General features: G+C 39.1%; 1 protein-coding gene across 3 annotated transcripts in view; it reads left to right on the top strand.

Moving 5' to 3' along the window:
• LOC127645592 (ZZ-type zinc finger-containing protein 3-like) overlaps positions 1 to 23,462 on the top strand; it is a 33,522-nt gene extending 10,060 nt beyond the window's left edge. For all 3 annotated transcript variants that reach the window (XM_052129253.1, XM_052129254.1, XM_052129255.1), the window contains exons 2-12: positions 594 to 2,052; positions 6,694 to 6,832; positions 7,946 to 8,093; positions 11,784 to 11,908; positions 12,766 to 12,837; positions 16,165 to 16,266; positions 16,510 to 16,605; positions 16,910 to 17,059; positions 20,503 to 20,637; positions 20,933 to 21,033; positions 21,972 to 23,462. In XM_052129253.1, coding sequence (XP_051985213.1) covers positions 659 to 2,052; positions 6,694 to 6,832; positions 7,946 to 8,093; positions 11,784 to 11,908; positions 12,766 to 12,837; positions 16,165 to 16,266; positions 16,510 to 16,605; positions 16,910 to 17,059; positions 20,503 to 20,637; positions 20,933 to 21,033; positions 21,972 to 22,116 — 2,607 coding nt within the window. In that variant the 5' untranslated portion in view covers positions 594 to 658 and the 3' untranslated portion in view covers positions 22,117 to 23,462. The remainder of the gene's footprint in view (positions 1 to 593; positions 2,053 to 6,693; positions 6,833 to 7,945; positions 8,094 to 11,783; positions 11,909 to 12,765; positions 12,838 to 16,164; positions 16,267 to 16,509; positions 16,606 to 16,909; positions 17,060 to 20,502; positions 20,638 to 20,932; positions 21,034 to 21,971) is intronic.
• Positions 23,463 to 26,691: the final 3,229 nt, after the last annotated feature.

Below are 26,691 nucleotides of genomic sequence, written 5' to 3'. Positions count from 1 at the left end.
TATCATAGAGACTTGTCTGTGGGCTCTTTTGATGAGCCAATGTGCCATTAAGCAACCAACTTCCTAGCAACCATTCAGAAAACCTTAACTACTGCATAATAAAGCCTTAACAATCACCCACAACAGCCTATGTGCAGCAAGTTTTGCAAAGGCAAGTACCCCTCACATTTTCTTTGAAAAATACAAAAGTTGATTTATGTCTTCTAACGGAACAAGCTATAAAGAATGAAAGAGAAGCATCTCTTTCTCCTTTTCCCATGAAACTTTTTTTTATAGAAAAATTCCTGATATTCCATGAATGTCATGTCATTCTTGACACATCTTTTTGGTGAGTCTTAATCCATTGATCCACTGTAGAGAAACACTCACATCTTTGAACCGCGGCTAAATATGTATCCTTTATTTTATTTCCATATTTGGCTCTGGGCAATCATGTGGTATCATTTTAATAGAAGACATGGCTGGATCTGAATGTAATAAAAATATTGGAGCTTTAGAAAAGGTTATTAATTTCTTGTCATGCTGTACAAATACACTATCCATTTAAACTAAGTCTGGATGGTCTGAAATTTTTCTGTCTTTGTTTCCGTCAGGTGCCCACATTCTGCTGCTGAGGAGAGAGCACCACGATGAGGAAACCGTAGGCACCCACCATAGTATGGCCGCGTCCCGCCCTTCGCGCGTCACAAGATCATCAGTGGGGATTAATGGATTGGATGAGAACTTTTGTGGTCGAACCCTCAGGAATCGCAGCATCGCCCAGCCGGATGAGTGCTCTCCACCTCCTGCGCCTAGAGCCCGCTCTCCCAAGAAGAAGCAGGACTGTCAGCAGCACCAAGCCAGAGCACTGGTTGGAAAGTTAGCTGAGAGCAAGGCGGAGAGTGAGCCTTTGCCTGCCTATGGAAAACGGGGCTTGCCTAGCTCCGAGAAAGATGATTTGGAGAAATCTGACAACTGCGAGCGACCAAGGGCCGGGGGTGGGCCGGAAGCCTCCCCCGCCCTGAAGAGGGCCAAACACTGCCCTCGCTCAGGTGAATTGCAGGGGTTAGAGGAAGAACCTCCTTTCAAACCGGACAGCCCTGATGCTGCTGCACCAAAAGAAAATGATGAGGACTCCAAATCAGACATGTCCTCGGTCTCTCCGCTCAGCATCGACAAAGAGGCAGAGCAGAAAGAGGACGGCCCGGCAGAGGGGAACGTTCCTCCACTGCAGGCCAGCGAGAATGTCAAGGCCACTAATGGCCTTGCTGATCTCCAAAAGGAGGACTCGGAAATTGCAGCCTTACCTGCAGAGCCCTGTGCCTCCCCAGCCATGCTCAACAACAGTTCCTCACTGTTAAACGGCAGTCAGGCTGTGCCCTCATCCCCTGACCCCATTGTGCCTTGTAGATCCCCTCATCCCAAGCAAGCCAATGAGTCTGACAGCCCTCAGATTGATTTTGAGAGGAACTGCATGCTGGAGGAAGCTGCTGAGGCCGTGCTGTCCCATGAACCAGAGATGGAGGTTGAGGTGGATGTTGTGGGGGACCACGGCCAGGCCCAGGAAGGGCTGGCTAGGGAGGAAAGTACCAATGGCAGTTTTGCGACAGAGCTGCAGGACCCTTCTGATGACTGCTCGAATATCTCAGGAGAAACAGTGGCGCTGGCTTCCTCCCAGCTGCCTGTGGAGCCCCCCTCCTTTACAGAGCCTCAAGAACACAGGTACACCCTGAGGACTTCACCACGCCGTGCTGCCTGCGGTAGTGGGCCCAAAACCAGCTCCCCCAAACCTAGTTCCCCACACATAGACAATGGTTCATTGAAGGAGGAGGCCATGCCGGTTCCTCTCTCTTCAGAGGATGCCAGCCATAAAGCCCCTTCCCATGACACACTGGGGTTTTCTAGCGAGGCAGACAGTGAACTCTCAGAGAAAGCAGGGGTCAGTGGAGAGATGGAGGTTTCAGATAGTAGAGCGTCCATGTCCATCAAAGAGCTTTTGGAGGATGAGGAAGAGGAGGATCCAGATGTCTACTATTTTGAGTCTGATCACTTGGCTCTAAAACACAACAAAGAGTATGTTCAGGCTTATGCTATGCTATCCTGTCTAATGTTGTCTGTTTTGTCAATATGTAGCGCAGCGTAAAAAAAAGATTTTTTCCGGAAGTTAAAATCCCATTAATTTTCTCCATAGGCCAATGTGATTTTTAACGATAACTTCTCACATTTTTAAAGGCTCCGAGCACCTAGCTTGTTAATCGATGGTAAATGCTTGGTAAAGTACTGCACTACCGATGTTTCTGAAGAGAAAAGATCCACTAATCAGAGAATTGAAACAGACAAAATAAGCTCTGCAGCGACCTACCACTTCCATGACGTGCTGCAAACTGCTTGTATAGTTCCATATATCTTAATATTGTACAATGAAATTACTGGGCTTGTAATCAACAACTTAAAATCCAATAGTTTTAAATTTTTCCATTGTTTTTATTCATGTACGTCATTGTAGTTAATTTCCTAATGAATGACTTTTAAGTACACAGTCTTGAGCCTTTGTCTTTTTGTCTGAATACGTTTTTGCTTCAAATTAAGGTTGCGATTCACATATGCGTTGGTTGTGTTTGGTTCGCCATTTTTTAGAACACATTTTATAAAATCCTTAAGGATAAAATTAATGGGAAACACTAAGAACCAAGATGCCTGAAAAGTGGGAATGATACCTCAAATCGTGCGTGTTATGGAGAGGTCTGGTATTACTTTTACAAGTGATCAGCCTATGCCACTCACAGCACCCTTGCCAAATCACAGTTTTGCATAGACTTGCAAATGGAGCAATGGAGATCTGTAGCTTCATAAATCGTATTATAACAAATAATATAATTTTGGTTTAGCAGGAGTAAAGCAGGCAGCACTTTCTAATTTATGTGTGTTGTCAAAACCCAGCTGTTCAAGTCTTGCTTTGCCTGCACCTCTCTTGTTTTTTATAATTTTTTGTTTTTTATAATTTTTTGTTTTGAGTTTTCAGAATGTTTGTACTTTGAAATTCGAATAAGGCAGAAAGGTTGGCCTTGAAAAACATCTCATTGTTTTCCTGCTTAACTCTCCATACATGTTTACACTTGATGTCTGTAGCATAATAGTTGACCATGGTAGCTTATAATGAATAACAGCTGCTGTAATCTGCTGGATCATGGTAGAAATAAGCGAGGGGAAGCCTACTGCTGGTGGACAGCTTGTCCTGGGTCATGCATATTCAGCGTGTGCCCATCTCACTGTGTGAGCGATTGGCTGATTGCCTGCTCCTGCCCAGCAGGGATAAGGAGCAGCCAACTGGATTGGCTTTTGGGTCAGTTGAAAATGAAAAAGAATGCAGTCACATCAGTTTATGAGGCTGGACTGAATTATTGATCTTTTGTTGTTTGTTTAAATTGTTCTCATTTCTTTTCTGGGGCAGTTTTTCCCCTGTTGAAGTTTAGGGAAATATTAAAACGTGAATGGTGCATGCTCATGCAAATCTCAAACTGCAATACTCTCGTGTTGTGGCTTGTGGGTGTTCGCCCTGGCTCGGCTATTTAATTTGCTAGGGTTCTTTTCTAGGGTGTTCTGAATAGTTGCAAGATGGTTGCTTACTGGCTAAAGTAAAAAGAGCCCACCCCTTGATTTTTAGGTCCCCAGATAAGGCTTGGGTCACTCAGTGTAATTGTATGGGATTCTTTTGCCATTTTATCGTATTTTTTTAACTGCACCCTTCTCAACGTTCTGCATGATTTAAAGTATCATTCATGTTCGTAACACAAACCATTCAGGACGAGTTAAGCTATTATACATACGTACAGTATCTCACAAAAGTGAGTATACCCCTCCCATTTTTGTAAATATTTGATAATCTTTTCATGTGACAACACTGAAGAAATGACACTTTGTTACAATGTAAAGTAGTGAGTGTACAGCTTGTATAACAGTGTAAATTTGCTGTCCCCTCAAAATAACTCAAAACAGCCATTCATGTCTAAACCGCTGGCAACAAAAGTGAGTACACCCCTAAGTGAAAATGTCCAAATTGGGCCCAATTAGCCATTTTCCCTCCCCAGTGTCATGTGACTCATTAGTGTTACAAGGTCTCAGGTGTGAATGGGGAGCAGGTGTTAAATTTGGTGTCATCGCCCTCACACTCCCTCAAACTGGTCACTGGAAGTTCAACATGGCACCTCATGGCAAAGAACTCTGAGGATCTGAAAAAAAATATTGTTGCTCTACATAAAGATAGCCTAGGCTATAAGAAGATTGCCAATACCCTGACACTGAGCTGCAGCGCGGTGGCCAAGACCATACAGCGGTTTAACAGGACAGGTTCCACTCAGAACAGGCCTCGGCATGGTCGACCAAAGAAGTTGAGTGCACGTGCTCAGCGTCATATCCAGAGGTTGTCTTTGGGAGATAGACGTATGAGTGCTGCCAGCATTGCTGCAGAGGTTGAAGGGGTGAGGGGGGGGTCAGCCTGTCAGTGCTCAGACCATACACCGCACACTGCATCAAATTGGTCTGCATGGCTGTCGTCCCAGAAGGAAGCCTCTTCTAAAGATGATGCACAAGAAAGCCCGCAAACAGTTTGCTGAAGACAAGAAGACTAAGGACATGGATTACTGGAACCATGTCCTGTGGTCTGATGAGACCAAGATAAACTTATTTGGTTCAGATGGTGTCAAGCGTGTGTGGCGGAAACCAGGTGAGTACAAAGACAAGTGTGTCTTGCTTACAGTCAAGCATGGTGGTGGGAGTGTCATGTCTGGGGCTGCATGAGTGCTGCCGGCACTGGAGAGCTACAGTTCATTGAGGGAACCATGAATGCCAACATGTACTGTGACATACTGAAGCAGAGCATGATCCCCTCCCTTCGGAGACTGGGCCGCAGGGCAGTATTCCAGCATGATAACGACCCCAAACACACCTCCAAGACGACCACTGCCTTGCTAAAGAAGCTGAGGGTGATGGTGATGGACTGGCCAAGCATGTCTCCAGACCTAAACCCTATTGAGCATCTGTGGGGCATCCTCAAATGGAAGGTGGATGAGCACAAGGTCTCTAACATCCACCAGCTCCGTGATGTTGTCATGGAGTGGAAGAGGACTCCAGTGGCAACCTGTGAAGCTCTGGTGAACTCCATGCCCAAGAGAGTTAAAGCAGTGCTGGAAAATAATGGAGGCCACACAAAATATTGACACTTTAGGCCCAATTTGGACATTTTCACTTAGGGGTGCCAGAGGTTTAGACATGAATGGCTGTGTGTTGAGTTATTTTAAGGGGACAGCAAATTTACACTGTTATACAAGCTGTAGACTCGCTACTTTACATTGCAGCAAAGTGTCATTTCTTCAGTGTTGTCACATGAAAAGATATAATCAAATATTTACAAAAATGTGAGTAGTGTACTCACTTTTGTGAGATACTGTATATACTTGTATACTATTAAATACTTTATGCATGAGCATAAAGGTGACATTTATTATGGAATCTCATTGTTTCTTTTTTTATTTTCTGTAATTAGCGATCTAGTCTGCTTTTCAGACTGCTGACTCTAGGTGGCAGTGCATTGCCAGCCATATGTCAGTTTTGGGATCGTTGTCATCGTTGGCGGCTTTCCCCAACCTGCAGTGCTGCATGCCTATCTTCATTTTGCATCTTCACAGAGAGGCTCTTGACAGCTGCTCTGTGGTGTAAGTTAGTAGTCGGCAAGAAAATTAAAGGAAAAACTAGTCTGTTGCCCTCGAGTAAAGCACATCATATGAAGCAAGTCCTCCTAAATAAATTCTTGTTGAGATTGAACTCCTACTGTCATCATTTGATTTTCATTCATGGCATGTTAGGCTAGATTAATTCTACAATGTCTGTTGAGCTTGTGAATAAGTTTTGTTCAAAGCAGTAGGTAGAATCTCCTGGTTAGAAGAGCATCTTTGAGTGTCGTTTGTTTTTTTTTTTTTTTTTTTCTTGCTGCCGGTTTTCTTGCTATTTGTGGATCTTATTTTTCTTAGGGCGTTGAGGGAAAGGTCAAAGCTCTGTATCGCTCAGGCTACGCTTCATGACGAACAAGATGAATCTAGAAAATCTATTAAATGTGAGCCTCTGATCGTTTGTTTGTATTCCCAGATGGAACGAGTTTCCATACTGCACAAAGATTGTACAGCTTTTTCTTTATGCAAGCACCAGTTTAACATTAGAATACTATTGAGATTATTTTATTAGGGGATGGTTCACCCAAAAATTTTAATTCTGTTGTCGTTTGCTTACCATTATGTTGTTTTTATAGAGTGCTTTGCATGTTTTTAGCGTTTTTGCTTGCTAACGTGTTTTCAGTGGTTGTTGCTTACAGCCCAATTTAAATTGAGCCCACCCCCATGGTTCTATTATATTTTGGTCCATAGATAGATAGATTTTTTATTTGTCTATTTTATCATTCAAAAGTCTGATTACTGAGTTGGCACATACCTCACAGTAATGCTCCAGTTCTTGCATGATGCTGCCAGTCTTAACCCCCGGTGTCAGACTGGAAATATTTATATGTGTACCGTTTAAAGGAACTTTATTTAGCATAGCTTTCAGTGCTGTACTGAAACTAAACAATGAATGGCCCAGCTGCAAAAAGTTTTATAGCTTGATGCATAGCAGGTGTTAATAATATACAAAGTATCACTGCACTTCCTCCTTTCTCCTGCATGGTAGTTATCAGAGGTTGCTCCAGACCATCAGTGTTCTTGAGGCCCAGCGGACCCAAGCCATCATGGACCTAGAGACGCTGGCACGGTGTCAGAAAGAGGTCCTGACCGACCCCATCACATTTGTGGACCAGCTACAGAAACAGGTAAAACGGCTCCACAATGGTCAAGCCATTACCTTAATGCATGGCAAGTGGCCTATCCATTTCTGGTCAAATTTGAGGGCGATAACAAACTTCGGGTTTGTTATTCAGCCATAGCGAAAGTGTCAAGAGAGTTGTAGCAAACTGCTTTTCTTGCTAAAATAAAACGATTGATCACAACATATGTGATATTATTTTGTAAAATTAAAAAAATATCTCTGTAATGAGCTCCAATAAGTTTAAATACATACGATATGAAGCAGAACGGCTGAGCATTGCTGTGTTTCAAAATGTTTCAATTACATCAAGCGATTTACAAGTGAGGATTTGCAACAGCAGCAATTCATGTCAAACACAAACACCGGAAGATGAAGCTGGGAAGCTGGCTTTTATTTCTGCAACTAAAAGGAAAAGGTGGAATAAAAAGTTCACTTCTCAAAAGTATTCCTCCACAAAAAGGCTGTTTATCTTCTGTTTGGCTGAGTCCTGTCCAGGCATATGGTAAATCTCTCTGAAACGGGACAATTTTTATTAACATAAAAGGATCGTTATTTAGAAAGGTATTTTTTTTTATTATTTATATTGAATAAATACAGTGAAATTAACTAATATTGAACACTATTATACAAATGGTATGGTTAAAGTTAGGGTCACGGTGTCAGGAAAAATGTTATCATTCTCCCGTATTTGACGTGGAGTCTGAATATCGTCGATTGTAATTTTATACTTGTTTATAATATAGGGGTATACTTTATCTAGCGTGATCACAATAATTATATGTATAAGTACATACTCAATCTGAAATGGGGAACTTGTTAAGGCAGTGCTGTCTATAGCTTATGAAAATGCACCCTCATTATTAGATATAATAATGAGTAGATATAACCTAAATTTCTCAATACAATCCACAGAACTCCTGTAAATGGCATGTGTAAAAAGTAATTTCCCCCAGAGCCATCTTGACAGCATGTATTTTTATGGTAATAAATAGTTTCTGGCACTGCGCCGGATGCAAGCTCTCGCCTTCTGGCAAAATGTGGAAGTGGCCGTGCACAGGGTCTATTGGTTTTGTTTTTAAGTTTATTTGAATTGTTTTCTAATCTCCGTTCTTCACAGGTGGAAATGGGATTGCCCCGCCCCCAGAGAGTGGTCCTGCTCCCGGATATTGCATGGGACCAATACACCTCAGGCCGCTGCGACTTTGAAAGGGAGTTCTGTGACAAGAAGCACAAAACACGGCAGTTAAAGTTAATCTTTGACAAAGGTGTATATACATTTTATGGCGATATGAGTTTATACAGACCCAAGGCAACATTTTCAATTTTGGATTGGGTTGGTGTCCAATGGGTAGGGTATACAGTGGCCCCAAAATGTATTTGGACACTTAATGTATGAATGTCTTTTATATATGAAATGTGTCCATTATGTAACTAAAACCAAACCAAGGGGTATTTTATTTTAAAGAACTTGACCTGTGGTTATTTGCTAGGGCAACTTTGAGAGCTTGATGGAAACTGAAGGAACTGGCACATCCATTAAAATATCCCAAGTAATAAAATGGCTCAGAAAAGTGCAGTTGGTGAGGTCTGGTATAATTTATAATGCAATGAAATGCATACATTTTAAGTGTGATGAAAATTTCCAAATTCTTTTTGGGGCGACTTCACAATAGATTAACTTATTTTCACAGGACTGGGACAATGTCCCTCATAAAAAAAGCCTAAATACTGTATATGTATCTTGTATTCACTGGACATGGAACATTTATTGTTTTGGGTTTTCTGGCTCTTTTCCCTGGGCCATGAGAAGTAGGCCATACAATACAGGTGAAACTCGAAAAATTTGAATATCGTGCAAAAGTTCATTAATTTCAGTAATTCAACTTAAAAGGTGAAACTAATATATTATATAGACTCATTACAAGCAAAGTAAGATATTTCAAGCCTTTATTTGATATAATTTTGATGATTGATGATTATGGCTTACAGCTTATGAAAACCCCAAATTCAGAATCTCAGAAAATTAGAATATTACATGAAATCAATAAAAAAAAAGGATTTTAAATACAGAAATGTCGGCCCTCTGAAAAGTATAATCATGCATATGTACTCAGTACTTGGTTTGGGCCCCTTTTGCATTAATTACTGCCTCAATGCGGCGTGGCATGGATGCTATCAGCCTGTGGCACTGCTGAGGTGTTATGGAAGACCAAGATGCTTCAATAGCGGCCTTCAGCTCTTCTGCATTGTTTGGTCTCATGTCTCTCATCTTTCTCTTGGCAATGCCCAATAGATTCTCTATGGGGTTCAGGTCAGGCGAGTTTGCTGGCCAATCAAGCACAGTAATACCATGGTCATTGAACCAGGTTTTGGTACTTTTGGCAGTGTGGGCAGGTGCCAAGTCCTGCTGGAAAATGAAGTCAGCATCTCCATAAAGCTTGTCTGCTGAAGGAAGCATGAAGTGCTCTAAAATGTCCCGGTAGACGGCTGCGTTGACTCTGGACTTAATAAAGCACAGTGGACCAACACCAGCCGATGACATGGCTCCCCAAACCAACACAAACTGTGGAAACTTCACACTGGACTTCAAGCATCTTGGATTGTGTGCCTCTCCATTCTTCCTCCAGACTCTGGGACCTTGGTTTCCAAATGAGATGCAAAATTTGCTCTCATCAGAAAAGAGGACTTTGGACCACTGAGCAACAGACCAGTTCTTTTTTCTTTAGCCCAGGTAAGACGTTTGACATTTGAAGCCCATGTCCAGGACCCGTCTGTGTGTGGTGGCTCTTGATGCAGTAACTCCAGCCTCAGTCCACTCCTTGTGAAGCTCCCCCACACATTTGAATGGCCTTTTCCTGACAATCCACTCCAGGCTACGGTCATCCCTGCTGCTTGTGCACCTTTTTCTTCCACACTTTTCCCTTCCACTTAACTTTCTATTAATGTGCTTTGATACAGCACTTTGAGAACATCCAGCTTCTTTTGCAATTACCTTTTGAGGCTTTCCCTCCTTGTGGAGGGTGTCAATGATGGTTTTCTGCACAACTGTCAGGTCAGCAGTCTTCCCCATGATTGTGAATTCAACTGAACCAGACTGAGAGACCATTTAAAGGCTCAGGAACCCTTTGCAGGTGTTTAGCTGATTAGAGTGTGACACTTTGAGACTACAATACTGAACCTTTTCACAATATTCTAATTTTCTGAGATTCTGAATTTGGGGTTTTCATAAGCTGTAAGCCATAATCATCAAAATTGTATCAAATAAAGGCTTGAAATATCTTACTTTGCTTGTAATGAGTCTATATAATATATTAGTTTCACCTTTTAAGTTGAATTACTGAAATTAATGAACTTTTGCACGATATTCTAATTTTTCGAGTTTCACCTGTATATACTACTTTTCCTGTCAAAATAAATGTAATTCCTTTTAGGAAAGAAACAAAAAAGTAACTGTTGTATGCTTTATTAACATTTTCCAAACAAAGCCTTCCAGATTATAAAGTCAGAAATGCACTAAAATGGCTCCATTTCAAGAAGCATTAAACGTTTTCCAAAGTCTAAGTGGGAGGTTGACTAGGGATAGTTCACCCAAAAATGGAAATGATCTAATTAAATACTCACCCTTGTGATATCCCTGGGTTGTATGACTTTCTTTCTTCTCCAGAACACATTTGAAGAAAATATCTTGGCTCAGTAGGTCTGTAAAATGCAAGTGTAGACATTTTTCTTTTGAAGCTCCAAAAATCACAGACAGTCTGAATAAACATCATCCTTACAACACCAGCTGTTAACACCAGCTTCTTAAGCAAAGATGTTTTCTGATCTAAGATGTTTTTCTATTTTTCTTTAAATGTGTTCTGGTGAGGAAAGCCATACACACCTGGGATGTTATGAGGGTGAGTAAATAGAGATTTTTAAATTTTTGGGTGAACTTTCCCTTTAATTAAAAGAACTTGTCCCCATAGGTTGTATATTCATTGCAATGCACATTAAATCCCTTAAACTCTCATCATCCACAATATTAATCATCCGGCAGACTGTGGCTAAACGTTTTGTTACAGCAATCGTAAATTCATGATTCGGGTCGGCATCAACGCCAAAGTCAATTGCATGAACAAGAAAATACATCATCCAAATTCCTGATGGGTACAAAGTTTAAATTATTTGAACTTTGAGGGGAGCATTGGCAGACCATCCATAGAAGAACTCTAACAAGCTAGCCAGCCGCAGCACTCCCCCAACAGTCTCCTGTATCGTGTGTTTTGATGATTTGGTGATAATTAAGGCTTGCGTCTTACAGAGGGTGAAAATACTTGATTTCAGTCAAGTACCAGAACCCTATCTGTGTTGAGGTCCCTCCACCATCACATATTCACTGACACTGAATTGCTTTGTGTTTGTTTGTGGTGTGTGCGTCAGTGTATGGCAAGGCATGTTTATTTCTATAATGCATTTCATACACAATGGCAATTCAAAGTGCTTTAAATATACATTTTAAAGAAAATACAAGATGCATATAAATAAAAACCAATTGAGAACATGAAAGCAACACACATTGAGAAAAAGTTATATAAAAAATAAAATAAAAAGATTAAAATACCAAAATAATCAGGAGAACAGGTATTAAGAGCAAGATGTAAATGAATTGAAAAAGCAGAGAACATGAAATTATCCAAATCATAATTTATTTTCCTTTAATTTTAGTCTCAAAGGCAGATCTCAGTGTACCCATGTGTAATGTCCCCACTGGACATATCCCAAAGGTCACGCCCTATTTCAACCTGTGTTTAGATCTCAGAGCTGAATAAACGGAGCTTAATAAAATGTCAGAATCTAATGTCAAACCGGTAAACGCATTAATCGCGCTGAACAAACATTACACGTTAAACGTATTAAATTAATCGCATGCATGCATTTTAACAGCTCCTATTAAAATGCTTGTTTTCTTTCTGTAGTAGGGTTGCCTGTTCGACCAAAAAGTCCCATGGACTCGAAGGAAGGTGACTCTTCATCCGTGTACTCCTCAACCCTACCGTCAAGTGACGGTCCTGAACACAGCATGACCAGTAGCAGAACTCAGGTACACTGTCCCATCATCCCACTTGACATTTGTATGCTGTCACCCTTCACATCTGCCTTGACTTTATGAACCTGTTTGTTGTGTTTTGTAGAGGGTATAAGGTTGTCGCATAGACTGTTTTATGATTTCTTTTTGCCATGACCTAAGAATTCACCATATTTCATAACGTGCTGGTGCGGTTGATGCATAATAAGATCAAGATGTAACACTTGACGTTTGTTTCCTGTTATATATGTGCTTGAGCCCTAGACCATGTTTGCGCATGTGCTCTGTATATACAACAACATCTTCCCTGAAAGCTCAATATCTCATTCCACATTCAATCTGCATAAACATTTCAACAGCAAATGCACTTTGCATACAAACACGCTCATAATATATGGCGACATGGCTACACCTTATTGCACACAGTATCCAAATTGTGTTTTCTGGTCTGCTCCATAAAGGAGCTGTGTCCAGACAAGCAATGTTTCTGTCTGCTGGTTCACAAAATTCTTTCATCTGTGAAAGATGATGTCGCTATTCCGCCCATGTAGAGCCATTATTTCAGATAAGCATTGTGCCACATTGAAACCCTTTTAAGGAACTTGTTCTTTATTTGAAAATGCAGGATGAGACATTTCAAATAGTAAAGTAAACTAGTGAAGGCAAATTAGTGATTAAAAATAGTGAAAAAGTTATATGGTGACCAGTTACATCTTCTAAAATATAGTATACATATTGTATACCTAATTCATTAGTATACATTTTAATTTCAAACCATTTTGACAAAAGTTAATGTCCATATTATCCGTAAACTATCCAAATATGCTGGTTAGTCTAATGCTAACCTGTTCTGACCGATGGTGTGTGTGCAGATGATCAGAGGGCGATTATGCAACCAGAGCAAGCCTGACACCTTTAACCAGCTGTGGACTGTTGAGGAGCAGGTATGAAACCATCACCTATACTTGTGAACTCTGAGCCTTTTATCAACATAAACCTCTAATGAGGTTATCAATGGCTTAAGTTCAGTCCAATTTTCCCTTAACATTTTGTGTCATGTTTTATCTGGAGCTCTTGTATGGGAAAATCATAATTGTTGATTTTTGCCCTTAAAATTGTAATTGCGATTTTTATTTTTTATTGTTGAGTTATAGAAGTTACATGAAATTAATTGTTCCCCATGCCAAATTCTTATGTAGGCTACACATCCAAAACAAGCTGATAACTGTTGAGATAAATTACTTTTGCTGTTTTATTACATAAGTAATTCAACTTCACATTTGCCCACTTAGAAGCATTACAAAACAAAATTATTGTTCACATTTATTTAAACATTGTACACAGAAATCGTGCAATGCGACATTGAGTTCTGCTCTCTCACTAATGCCTCATTATAAATGAAGCTGTCTACACAGATGGCACATAAAATATTGAAACAGTTTTCCTTGATTTGATTATAATAGGAACGTTTTAGTTTTGTCATTGCTCTTTTACTGTGTATTTTCTACAAAATTCTGCATGTCTTTGTCATATAGGTTTTTGCCACCGTGACTAAATAATGATTTGTGAACCACTTCAACTACTTTGTAGAAATAGAGGAAGCCACCTGGAAGGTTCCCATCCGTTTGATTTGTTTTCCGATATTTTCGTAAAAAAAAAAAAGTGATTGAAGACCGTGAAGGATGCACCTGATGCATCCTCTAAAATATGTTGAATGAAGGCTGCAAAACAAGGCTGCCTTTTGAAGTGTCCTCACAATTGAAAAGGCCTTCAACAATGCTTGATGACATCGCAGTCGATGTATCCAGCCTAACTATGCTGCAGCCTTCTGATTGAGAAGCTCAAGATGAAAATGCTTTCTTGCGTATAAACAGCTGGACCGAATGCAATTTCAAATGCAGGGATCTCGAGATGTGTTTTTCTTAGTTTCAAACTACGTTTAACTTGACACTGCGACGCGATGCAACCGAAGTGAGATGATCCAGAAGGTTCCATCCGATTAATTTCTACATTGACTCGTCCTTAGAAAAGACAGATTCGCAAATTCAGTTGCAAAATTAATTACTGTGGACCAATTATAGTTCAATGATGGGTTTAAGTTTACTAATATTAATAATAATAATGTTGCCTTCTAAAGAAGTAAGATTTCAGATGAAAAGCGCAAATTTGCTCTTCATGCATGAGAACTCTTGTACCTGATATAGAGCAGGTTGGTTTGGATTTCTTTGTGTGTTTGACACTGAACAGCCTCTGCACAAGCATGGGAAAACACTAATTACCAAGAGTGATCGCTTCTTCACTTCCATGGATGTGGATTTAATGTGCAACTAAACGGAATGTCTTAAATGTAAGCACAACCTAGTTACTATTAATTTGCTGTATCATCAATGATCAGCCACCATTTAAATTAAAGCTGATGTAACTTTTTAGTGCTAAAATACTTCCTTCAATCACAGCTTTATATGCAGAGACAACGACAAGTCATTCAGAGGTTCATGTTCTCAAAAACGCTGTCTCTGTGTCAATATAAAATTGCTCCGTTTAGAGCAAACCATTTAGACCAGCCCCAACAATGTTAATCAACCAATGGCGTGAGTTGGGGGTGGGACTATCTGACTGTTCGAACCACAGCAGATAATGGGCGTATATGGTAAGCTGTTTTGAAAACATTGTTTAGTTTTGCAATTTTGTTTGATGGTGCTCGTATTGCAGAAATTATATACTTCAGCTTTAAATTTATTTAAATCGGGATCTTTTAACATAAGCCATTTCTTCCCTTGTCATTGTTTCTGTTACCAGATTTTAAAGGAACGGTTTCTCTTAAAATTTTCTATTATTATTTAAACATTTTCTATTATATTTTAAGCAATTTCAGCCCAAAACGTTTGATGGAAAATATTTCGTTGCATCCCTTTTTTGCTTTTTGTTCTAAATCTTATTTGCGTGTCAGATGATATTTCTTCAGGAATAGGATTCATATCACTGTGAACCGAGCTGAAAGAAAACAAGCATCTTGGCATCAGTCTTTTTAAAATTGTACATTTAGGATTGGTTGAAATTTCTGATAGGAGTATTGACTAATTTATGTGTCTCTGATTCGTCAATGCTGTTTCATTTTTCAATGGGGATGTCTGCGAGTGGTTTGAAATATTTAGACTTGTAATGGAATGCTGTAATCGACCGGTTTCATCGTTAGTTAATAGCGGCAACTGTAACTGTAATGTTTTTATTTGTTTTTTTAATTATATACATTAAACCCCTCCCCCTGAACATCCCCCACCCCCCTACAATGGTCACTTACAATTAGAACATAAAAATAAAAGAAACGTTAAAAAAAATTATCCTTTCAAAAAACAAGAGTGCACATATATATATATATATATATATACTCATCATACTAAAATTAAAATCCCTCTCCACTGCCCCTACCCGAGAACCCTCCAAAAAATCCAAATATCCACCCCACTTCCTATCAAACAAATCCCATTTTCCCAGCCATCTAAAAATCACATCCTCAAATGCTGCCACCCCACCCATCTCCCCGCACCACTCTCGAAACGAGGGTGCCCCAGCCGTCTTCATCCCTCTAAGGATAATTTGTGTGCCAACCATAACTCCAGCTAGGACCCAACTTTTTAAGTGACTATCCCCAAAATTAATGATCACTTAAGATGAGTCAGCAAAATGAAATGAAAATTGAGTGTCCAATACGTCACACATAAATCTCTGAACTCTCAACCAAAATTCTTGGATCTTAACACATCCCTTAAAGACATGGGTTGTGTCTCCATCCTCAGATTGGCATCGCTAGCAGATGGGTGTGTCATTAAGACCAAGCTTATACAATCTAGAGGGGTCCAGTAGAATCAATGCAAAATCTTAAATTGCATCAGACGCAAACTTGAATCTCTCTTGATGCAGACTTGATGTTTTGTAGAATCTTAGCCCACACTTCCTCCTCCAATACCAAATTTAAATCTTTCTCCCATAAGTTCTTGAGAAGTTGAAGCGCCGTCCCCCAGACTCTGAATTAACTAGGAGTAGTACACTGATGCCTCATGACCATTCCCAAAAACGGTAATCACCACTTCTAGAGAGTCTGCCGCATTAGGTTGGTGTATGCTACTCCCAAAAATAGTACAGAGCAGGTGGCACAGCTGTAATGTAACTAATCTTGATTACTTCTTGATGAATTGTGCAGCCCTAAGCTCTGGTGCTATAAGGTATGGTAGTTTGACATCTCACAGACTTCTTTGTTGTAAAACGTGTAGAAAAAGTTGGAGCAGCTGCTTTTGAAGTTCCCACCAGAGGAGGTCGAGACTAAACGTTGGCAGAAGATTGCAGATGAACTTGGCAACAGGACCGCCAAACAGGTGCATATTGCCTCCCTGCTCTTCACCGTTGCACTGTCTGAAAGTCTCTTCTCCTTGCATTGATTGAGCAGTAGGGCAATCCTTGAAACATTCTTTTCAGGATTAACATTATTTTTATTTTTTTTAATTGATAAAATTCTTTACATTCTAAAACATTTGGTAGAGAAGCTTAACCAATGAATTTAGGTTAAATCCTGTTGTTGTGTATCAGAAGAGCTTCATCAGCTCTGTTCTCCTTCACAGGTTGCTAGCAGGGTACAGAAATACTTCATCAAACTGACAAAAGCTGGTATTCCAGTACCAGGCAGAACGCCCAATGTGTGCATGTACAGCAAAAAGGTAAACTAGGTCCTTTTTTGTCCTTTTGTTGTTTTGTTTTTTAAGAGGAGAATGTATTCCCATTTGAAAAGTGTTTTTTTTTTTTTTTCTGATTAAAATTTCTTTTTTAATTGATTCATACAGATGTCAAAGAAGCAAAACATACATATATACACAGAATCAACATTTAACCCCCACTATTACCAATCCACACCCTGACCCTCAACAAATGATTATATAATATATTATAAATAATCACACACACAAGTAGTTATTTAAACTTTTTTACCAATTGTTACTTATCATATTTCGTCTGTTGTTGTAGGCCTCCAGTAAGCGGCAGCACCACCTCAATAAACACTTGTACAGGCCTTCAACGTTCCTCACCTCATACGAGCCGCCCGTCTACATGGATGATGAGGATGAACGTTCTCACTTTTTCAACATCCTGCAAGATAACTGTGCAGATGATTCGGTCAGTCCAGGATAAGATCTCACAGTCCAAAATTTTAGAGCTCCCTCTTTAGTTTGTGTTGTTCAACAAATATTCCGGGTTCAATAAAAGTTGAGCTCAATCAACCGCATTTGTGGCATAATATTGATCACCACAAAATGTATTTCGACTTGTCAGTGGAGCAATGAAAGTGAATGGGGTCAGTTCCCCCTCAAAATTTGCTTATTTGATGAGTGCTCACGAAATTGTGTGGAATCGCACCTGCAAAATCCTAAAACTTTATTTCTAGTTTTAAGTTATATTTTGAATAGACTCCGAGTTTTAGGTTTTCTCTTTTAATCGTTTAATGTAATTTTTTCTTAAAAAACAAAAATCATTTATTACATCACGTGTTGTTCTGAAAGCAAATAGAAACAAATGAAACCATCTGACCGTAGCAATTAACAGAAAGTGAAACGCTTCATGCTCGTGATGCGCAAATGTCTTGCATGCGCTGCACGAGTAAATTTGGGTATACTACAGTCTCGTCACATTTTAACTTATTGTTTAGCCTCCAATTCAGCTCATAAAAACACGCTGCGTGATCATGAAGAGGGATTACATCAAGATATAGATTGGAATGCAGGTGTGGAATTTATATAAATAAAATAGTCTATTCCTCTCTCGCCGTTGCTGGCATGCCAGTGATTACCCCTCCACGTGCCAATGCTGGCACGCTCGCCATAAGTTGCTGACCCCTGCGTTAAAGGGTTAGTTCCTCATTTTTTACTCATCACTGTGATATAGCCCCACTTGACTTTCTTAACACAAAGGGAGAAATTGTGAAAACATTTTGTGCGAGTAATGTCATACAATAGCAGTTTATGGTGACCACCTCTTCAAGCTTCAAAAGGATGTAAAAGTATAATTCAGAAGTCTAATGAATGATTCCACGAGACTGAAAGCAGCCGATAAGGTTTGGTGAGAAACAAACGGAAATCTAATGTATTATTTAGTGAAACTGTTGACCGACCGTTGCTCTCACCTGCACATTCATGAGACTGCACGTGACCAGTTGTTCACGCAGCGTGATGTCTAACAGGGGCGTTCAGGCTAAAACATGTTTTGTGTATCTTAAAACATGTCAAAAACAGTGATTCTAAAGAACACAACACAGCTGCACACAAATCAGTGAACAGAACTTACAAAACATATCTGAAGAGTTTGTAGTCCAAGAATAGATGCATATCAAATCAAAATGAGTGAGGCTACATACAAAATTGTAATCAGATAATGGCTTAACCGACAGTGTTTATGAATGAATGGAACTTTTAAGGGAATTGTTCTTTTGTTTGTTTTCATTCAGTTTGAAGAGCACCTTGTTTTCATCCTACCACTGTATACAGCCTCTAAAGGCAGCATTTTCACCTTTTCGGATGCAGCCATAGACCGAGGAGGCTAAAGGCTGCCCCAGTCACATTGTTTCCTAACCTGATGGCAAACGGCACGTGATAAAATATATCTTTTCTGATAATCACCAGAGATTATGACAACTATCCGTGACAATCGACAGTACATTCTGTCATTCGCTTTATTTCTATATTCGAAATAATCATGCTGGGTAACCCTGCCGGTGTGACCTTGCATCGGACCAAAAACTTCCTCATAATAGTATATTGAAGCCAGCATCTCATGAGCCGATTAAAAACGACTTGAGTTTGGCTGATAATTTCACACCTACCGAATATTTCTCTGAGGTATCGCTCTCTTCAGACAGAGGTTCAGATTGGAGAACATTGAGACAGAGATTCTTGCCTGCTCTGTTTGATTTGAATATTCCAGTTTAAAAAAATAAATAAGGCTGGCCATATAAATGCATCTATTCTTGGACTACAAACTTTTTGTTAGTTTGGTTCTCTGGTTTGCGTGCAGCTGTTTTATTATTTTTATTTATTTATTTATTTATTTTAAAACATATTTTCTCCCAATTTGAAATGCCCAATTCCCACTACTTAGTAAGTCCTCATGGTGGTGCAGTTACTCAATCCGGGTGGCGGAGGACAAGTCTCACTTTGCCTCTGCTTCTGAGACCTTCAATCCACTCATCTTATCACGTGGCTTGTTGTGAATAACACCGCGGAGACTTGCAGCATTTGGTTGCTTGGTAGACCTGGCTGGAGTCACTCAACGCACCCTGGATTCGAACTCACAACTCCAGGGGTGGTAGTCAGCATCAATACTCGCTGAGCTACCCAGGCCCCCTTGTGTGCAGCTGTGTTGTGTTCTGGTGTTCTATTGCTGTGATGGACCTGGATTTAAATAAAATGCGTTTACTCATGAGCGCCCATGTCACAAAGGGGCTGCGTGAATGGTTTCTTTCGTGCAGTCTCATGAACGCGCAGAGTAACTGTCAACAGTTTCACAAAATAATACGGTAGATTTTGGTTTGTTTCTCACCAAAACTTATCGGCTGCTTTCAGTCTCATGGAAAAAAATGTAGACTTTTGAATTATACTTTGCATGCTTTTGAAGCTTGAAGAGGTGGTCACCATAAACTGCCATTGTTAGACATCACAGAGCACAAGTATTTTTTCACAATTTCTCCCTTTTTGTGTTGAGAAAAGTCATTTGGGGTTATAACATATTCTTTCAGTGTCTGTGCAGTTTGTAGGCTCGACTTAACAGCAGAATAAATAAATGAAAAGGCATTTTTTTTCATCATAGTAACTCCCACCCTTTCCTTTGGGCAAACATTTGATGATCTTGCTCAAACAGGAAACCCATTAAAGTCAGCAAACTGGCATTTCCACAGCTGGAATTTGCTTGATGTTTGATCATTTGGTAATGATGGATGTGCCTTTTGACAGACACCACTGCCAACATCATTTGAGATGACTTGACTGTGGATTTTAGACAGGGTTGTGTTCATCGTGACCGTAAACTGGCTGTGTTGTGGGTTGACATTTTCTCTCTCTGATACGTAACATTTATGAGATGCCGGGTCAGTGGACCCTGCAGAGAACTGAGCCTGCCACACGTTGCCAAGCATCAGTGTACCTTAAGTGCACTAAAAACAGTACTACAAATCATAACCTCAAAATACAAATCAAAATCTGTTTGGACAGATTAGAATCAAACAAAATGGAGCTTGAATAGGATTTTATGAATGTATCCCTTTTCCTTTCATTATTCTGAAGATGCAAGGGAAAATTCAATATTAATTTGTTACTCTTTCATTGTTCTTTTCATTAAAAATGTTCAAGTATCTAAATGAATGAATTGTTTGTCACCAGAATATTTTAGTTTTGACTTGTTGTGAGAGTGGAGAGATAATGGGGAGTTCCTGTGTGATTTAAAACAAATTGTCCTAGCCTCCAATTGGAAACATCATTGCAGTACAGTATTTCAGAATTATAGTATGAAAAGCAGTAGGTTTGGTGTGATGAGTAGTTCTGTTGAGTTCTGACTCTGCTGTGATGTTTCAGGATGAGGACAGTGTACCAGAGGAGCTGAGGCACCTGCCAGAGTACAAGGAGCTACTGGTGCTAAAGAAACTGAAGAAACAGAAACTACAGGAGATCCAGGCCGAGAGCGCTCTCACACAGCACATCGGCTATAAGGTACACACAAACGCACTCGCAGGTGATTACTATATTGCATATATTAGCTATTGACTTATGTGCTTTTTAAATTAAGCTTATATTTAGGTACAATATATCTTCTCACAAAATCACACACATTTTTAGAAAGATTTTTTATCTTCTACAAATTATTTTCCTATCAGGACATCCAAAAAGATTGGATAGGATGGCAAAATTGACATCCTCAGAATTTTAGCTCGGTCAGGATTATGGATCATCTGGAAAGTGTAATGTTGTTCTTATTAATTCATTTTTGCATGTAATTCTTACTCAGTGTGACGTGTGTGGCATGGACCCCATTCAGGGTGTACGGTGGCACTGCCAGGAATGCCCACAAGACCATGCCGTGGACTTCTGCAGTACCTGCTCCATCTGGTGAGTCACAGTCTGCTGGCTGTCTGTCCTTCCAGCTGCCCCTTTCTCTATACTTTTTCAATCATTTTATGGACTTTTCATTCCAATTCTCCCAAAATATTTTAACTAATTAATGATTTTATGACCTGCGTATTCTTGTATTAAAGATTAATACCTGTAAAAATATGACTAATTAACTATTGTACATATTTATTTGAATTCACATAAATGAGGACTAAACAATTTCTTGCAATTTTTTGAGACAAAGTATAAAAGTAAATATATTATGTTTTAATGTTTGTTGTAATGTATCATGTACCATAATTTTATCGTGATTTAAATCATGATTATACACAGAAAAATGTGCAGATTAAATTCTTGTCAAACTTTATTGGCAAGAGAAACTTAAGTGTGCATTATTAGACACTATACATACAGAGATAAAACATTTTGAATGCTGAAGTTTAAGTTTACCTGCTGCAGCTTGCTGAAGAAACATGTCCTTCTCAGTCTCTAATGTGCACATGTTGGTCTCTATCGTGAGGTTTCTTTTTTGAAATGGGTTCAGATGCAAGTGAGTGAGCGTTTTTGCATGAATATGTATATATATATATATTGGGATTACTCCAGTGGGTAAATCCATGATTCGGAAGCTATATAATAGGTGTGGGTGAAAAATAGATAAATATATACAAGTCCTCTCTTACTATAAATCTCCACCTTTGACCAGTCTCGACCAGTAGGTGGTGATATGCATGAAGAATGCTAATTGCCACAACAACAAAAAAAAGAATGTTAGGAGTACAATTACTTGAGGTCTGAAGCACAAATCTTTAACCTATATTTAACACATTTACAACATAATAAAGAGTATTTTAAAAGCTCCTATTTCTCTACGTGAAAGGATTGTATTAAACCAGTATTGTCCTAACCACACAACTTTCTGTTTATCTCTTCAGTCTATTTAAAACAGAGACCCACAAGCCCACACACAGAATGGAGCCAGTATACCAGTCCGATACCTTTCTGGACAAAGACTACTGCTTACCGCAGAGCACAGGTTACAACTACCTGGACCCCAACTACTTCCCTGCCAACAGATGACAGGGACGAGCTCCAGAGCTAATATCCAGGGCTGGGCCACAGCCCCCAGGGCATTCTGTGCATGGCTCCATCATCCAAGTCAAAGAAATGCTTGCGTCTGGGCGAGAGGGTACCACAGATGGGCCGCACCTCGCCCCGACCAACTGCTGAATGGGGGGTGGGGGAGGGTTTTTGGGAGGGAGGGGGCAACACCCTGCCGCGGTTGTCAAACCAGGTCTCCTCAAATAACACACTATCTCAAAGGAAAGAGGAAATAAATAAAGAAAGGCACACCGACATTCCCAATCCCAGGACATTTAGAAGGCAACTCGACTCCTCCCTTTGTTCTGCTGTTTGAGTGACAGATTTCAGCAAAGCTTCTCTCCGAGGAGCACTTGAACAAGCCGTCGAACCTCTGCGGCTTTGTCAGTGGCAGGGGTGGGGTTGCGTTAAAGTGCAAAGTGTCGTCTGTAGTTGAAATATTTATAAGTGAAGCTTTGTGTGAGAGCTCAAAGTAGAAGGAAAGTGACTTGGCGCTGAGACTGTTGTCTTTGATTCATACCAGGTTTTTAACCAATTTGAGGAGGTTTGCTCACAATTCACATGTTCAAATCCCATTCGTGTCTCTTGCCATGGGCTACCACTTTCACTAGAAGCTGCTGTTTGTTTCCTCTTACGACCGTTACATGATGTCACTTTATTTACATTCAATTTGTTGTTTTTTTTTAAATGCTGAAAAAACACCCACTCCACGTAACCCAATAGGTTCCCAAACCTTGAAGCACTACAGCACGGAGAAGACCAGCTGAGATTCAGAAGGCGTTATCATGCTCTCTACGGTCCTGTAGAATTTTCTTTTCTCAATGTGTACTGTCGTTGATCATGTGGAGTCTACAAATATATGGTGAAAAGTAGCCAGTGGTAGTTGCCGTGTGCATTTTTATTTTTTTTTCCCCTGTGCAGTCGATTTAAGCCAGGCCACTTGTTTTAGAAGAATAAAATAAAGAAGTTATGTCATGTTTGCCCTCTGAAAAACTGCCTCATCATCATCATCATCATCATCATTAACTTTAGATCCCTCTAATTTTGCAGTTTTCTCACGGTCCATGAAAAGATTGTATTTTTATTAATCTTTTTAAAAAAAACAAAAATAATGGATGAAATCGAGTTGATGGAAGTCACCACACTGGTGCTCCCATGTTATTTTATACACATTTTGTTGTGCTTTGAGTAGACCATTTTGTATTGGGTTCTGTTCACTTCCCCTCCTTTGACCTGCTTCAATATCTGTGTATAACAGTCTGTTCTTAAATAATGTAAAAAAAATAAAAAAATGTTAGAGAACTGTGGAAATAAAAGTATGTGAAAAGTCTTTCTACACCACATGACTCTGTTATTAAGATTATTTCCTTAACTGTTCTTCATTTAAAATGGTATATCTAAATGTAGGTATCTTCTGGCTTTAAACAAATGAAGCATTTTGCAGTTATATTGTGCTTACATTTAAAGTTCCTACATGTGGTTAACAGGGTTCCCACATGACCTGGAATAATGCAGTTGAGTTTTCCAGTCATGGTAAATGAGAAAAAAATATCTAAATGTACTGGAATATAATTATTTGTCTTGGGAAATATTTTAGTATAATAAAACTGTTTGATTGTGTTGCTGACAAGATTTGGGGAGACTTAAAATTTAAGACAAAAGTTTTTCACTTCAACACTTATTTAGTGTTAACTAAAATAACATTTGCGTGGTTAAAAAAAAATTGCATTAGCTATAAAATGCAGAATATTGTGGAATTTGACTTATTTGGGACAAAAATGTATGCTTTAATGCTTACTTAGTCAAATTACAATTGCTATGTTCAAGTGTGATTATTAACTACATTTTTCATTATATTCTATTTATACTATATATAAATTATATTGTGATTATTATTCTGTAAAAGGCTGTGATATAAATAATTATACAATATAATCTGCATGTGCTGCATGCTTTAAGATGAATGAGAGAAGCCAGTTGCTCATACACTGAAAACACCTCCTCATGAGCATCTTGCATACTCTTGAGTGTATGCGTGTAGCAGATGACAGTGAGCAGAGCACTCTGAAGCATGCGACACATACAGACAATATGCTTCTTTTCATGAAATCATAGGTTTTTGGGGTTCAATTATCATCACACTGGGATGTGTAGCAAACTGCTTATCTGGAGGTGAGAAACTACCATCAAAAACACCTAAATAAATGCTTGATTTAAATGGAAATGATAAATAATATGATGTTTAATGCAATAATAATTTATTAAATCCATATCTCATATCTGTGATGATCTGTTGTGCAGCACGTCATTTGACAAAAATATCCCCATTGTTGTTTTGGGTTGTGCTGTGAAGATTTTGTTGAAAAGTACTTAATTTGATAAAAATAATGCAATGTGGTTTTGAAAAATGTAATTCAAATTATTATATTTTCATTTTATTATACAACCCCAATTCTGGAAAAAGTTGGGACAGTATGAAAGATTTTAATAAAAACAAAAAGGAGTGATGATTGCAACACCCTCCAAAAACGTTGAGACAGTCGAGTGTTGACCACTGTGAAACATCACCATTTCTTCTAATAACACGTATTAAGCATTTGAGCACTGAAGACAAAAGTTTGATAAGTTTAGAAAGTGTAATTTTCCCCCAGTCATCCATTATGCTGCACAATTGTACAGGATCTTTGTTGCCGTATGGTGTGCATCATAATGCGTTACACATTCTCAATTGGAGACGGGTCAGGACTGCAGACAGGTCAATCTAGCACCCGCACTCTCTGCTTATTCGGCCAGTATGTGGTTTGAAGTTTTCCTGCTGGAAAATGCAGGGACATCCCTGGAAATGATGATATACATATACTGCCATATAGCTGGCAGTATATGTTGCTCCAAAATCTGTCTGCATTCATGGTGTTCTCACAGATGTGCGAGTTACCACAACAAATTTTTTAAATGTGGACTCTTCAGACCAAAAAAACACAGTTCCACTGTCCTACTTTCCATCTAAGATGAGACCGAACCCAGAGAAGTTGTCAGCGTTTCTGGACAGTGTTGATGTAGGGCTTCTGCTTTGTATAGTAAAGTCTTAACTTGCATCTGTGGATGCAGCGACGAGTGGTGTTGACTGATAAAGGTTTACTAAAGTTATCCCAAACCCATATTCATTATATTCATTACAGATTAATTGTTTTTTAAGACAGTGACGTCTTTGGGGAACATTGTTCTCAAAGTGCTGGATTATTTACTGAAGCATCTGTTGGCAAACTGACAAGTCTTGAACGATCCTTGCTCTTGAAGGACTAGGCTGTTTTTAGAGGCTCCCTTAGACAAGATTGCCTCACCTGTTTAACATCTCCTGTTTTACATCACCTTATTTCAACTCATAAAATTTTTATTAGTCTTAAATTGCCCCTCTCAACTCTTTTGGAGTGTGTTGCAATCATCTGATTTGAAAATACTGCACATTTTCAAAAAACAATGAGATTTACAAGGTAAAACATCATATAATGTGTAATTGTGGTGCTTTCAATATAGCAAAGGTGAATATAATTTACAAATCACTCCTTTTTGTTTTTATTAGCATTTTTTATACTGTTACAACATTTTCAGAATTGGGGTTTATTGGTTACAATTTCATTTGATGAGACACCATTTTGATGTTGAAAAGAATTTAAAATATTGAATACAGAATTTGGAAAAAATAACCCTCTAATAACCACAATTTTAATGTCCACTCGTGTGTTTTTGCTTGAAAATTAGAGCCTTGAAAAGAGTGGGAACCCTGCAGTTTCATCTGTAATTACAAAACTGACCCTAACCCGAAATCTAAAACCTTACCACCAAAACTACCCATACCCCAACCTTATAGCAGGTAAATGTGAATCTAGCCAGTTTGGTAAATTGCTGCATTCCAAACGAGATCCGAGGTGGGATATCAGAGTTAAAATTACACTTCAAGGTCTCATGTACACGCCACAACATGGCACATGACTGAACAACAACATTTAGTGTTGTTGTGCAAATTATGGCTTAAACATAAAAGTCATGAACAAAATTTTCCAGGTTAATTCAAATGTTTTTTGTATATTGCATGTTTATACAATTCGAGCAGGGAAAAATACTTCACAAAACCCCAGTACCATGTTATGCTTGTTGGTCACCACCATCTTGGAAATGATGTTAAGTGATGCTCACTGGAGTCGGGTTGATCGAATCACTTCGATCTCAGGTCTAATATCCAAAATGAATCAAGTGCCATTCCAGTCATCGAGCCCATTTACATTCACACCAATACTCACTATTTAATATTATTTAATTATTCCCCATAAAATCTGCTTATTTAAAAAATCCAACTAAGAATGAAATCCGCATTTACATCGCATTAGAAATAATATCCTTTGCTTAACACATGCGCACATTGGATAAGCAAACAACAACATTTTAACCTATATAAACCCATATACAAAGAAAGTGAATGGTAACAGAGGCTGACATTCTGCCTAAAATCTTCTTTTGTTTACAGACAAATGTCATACGAGTTTGAAACAATAAGGG

This window comes from Xyrauchen texanus, chromosome 6, assembly GCF_025860055.1.
Source record: "Xyrauchen texanus isolate HMW12.3.18 chromosome 6, RBS_HiC_50CHRs, whole genome shotgun sequence".
Taxonomy (NCBI): domain Eukaryota; kingdom Metazoa; phylum Chordata; class Actinopteri; order Cypriniformes; family Catostomidae; genus Xyrauchen; species Xyrauchen texanus.
The sequence above is the reverse complement of the archived record's forward strand: the minus strand, read 5'-3'. Positions and strand labels throughout refer to the sequence as shown.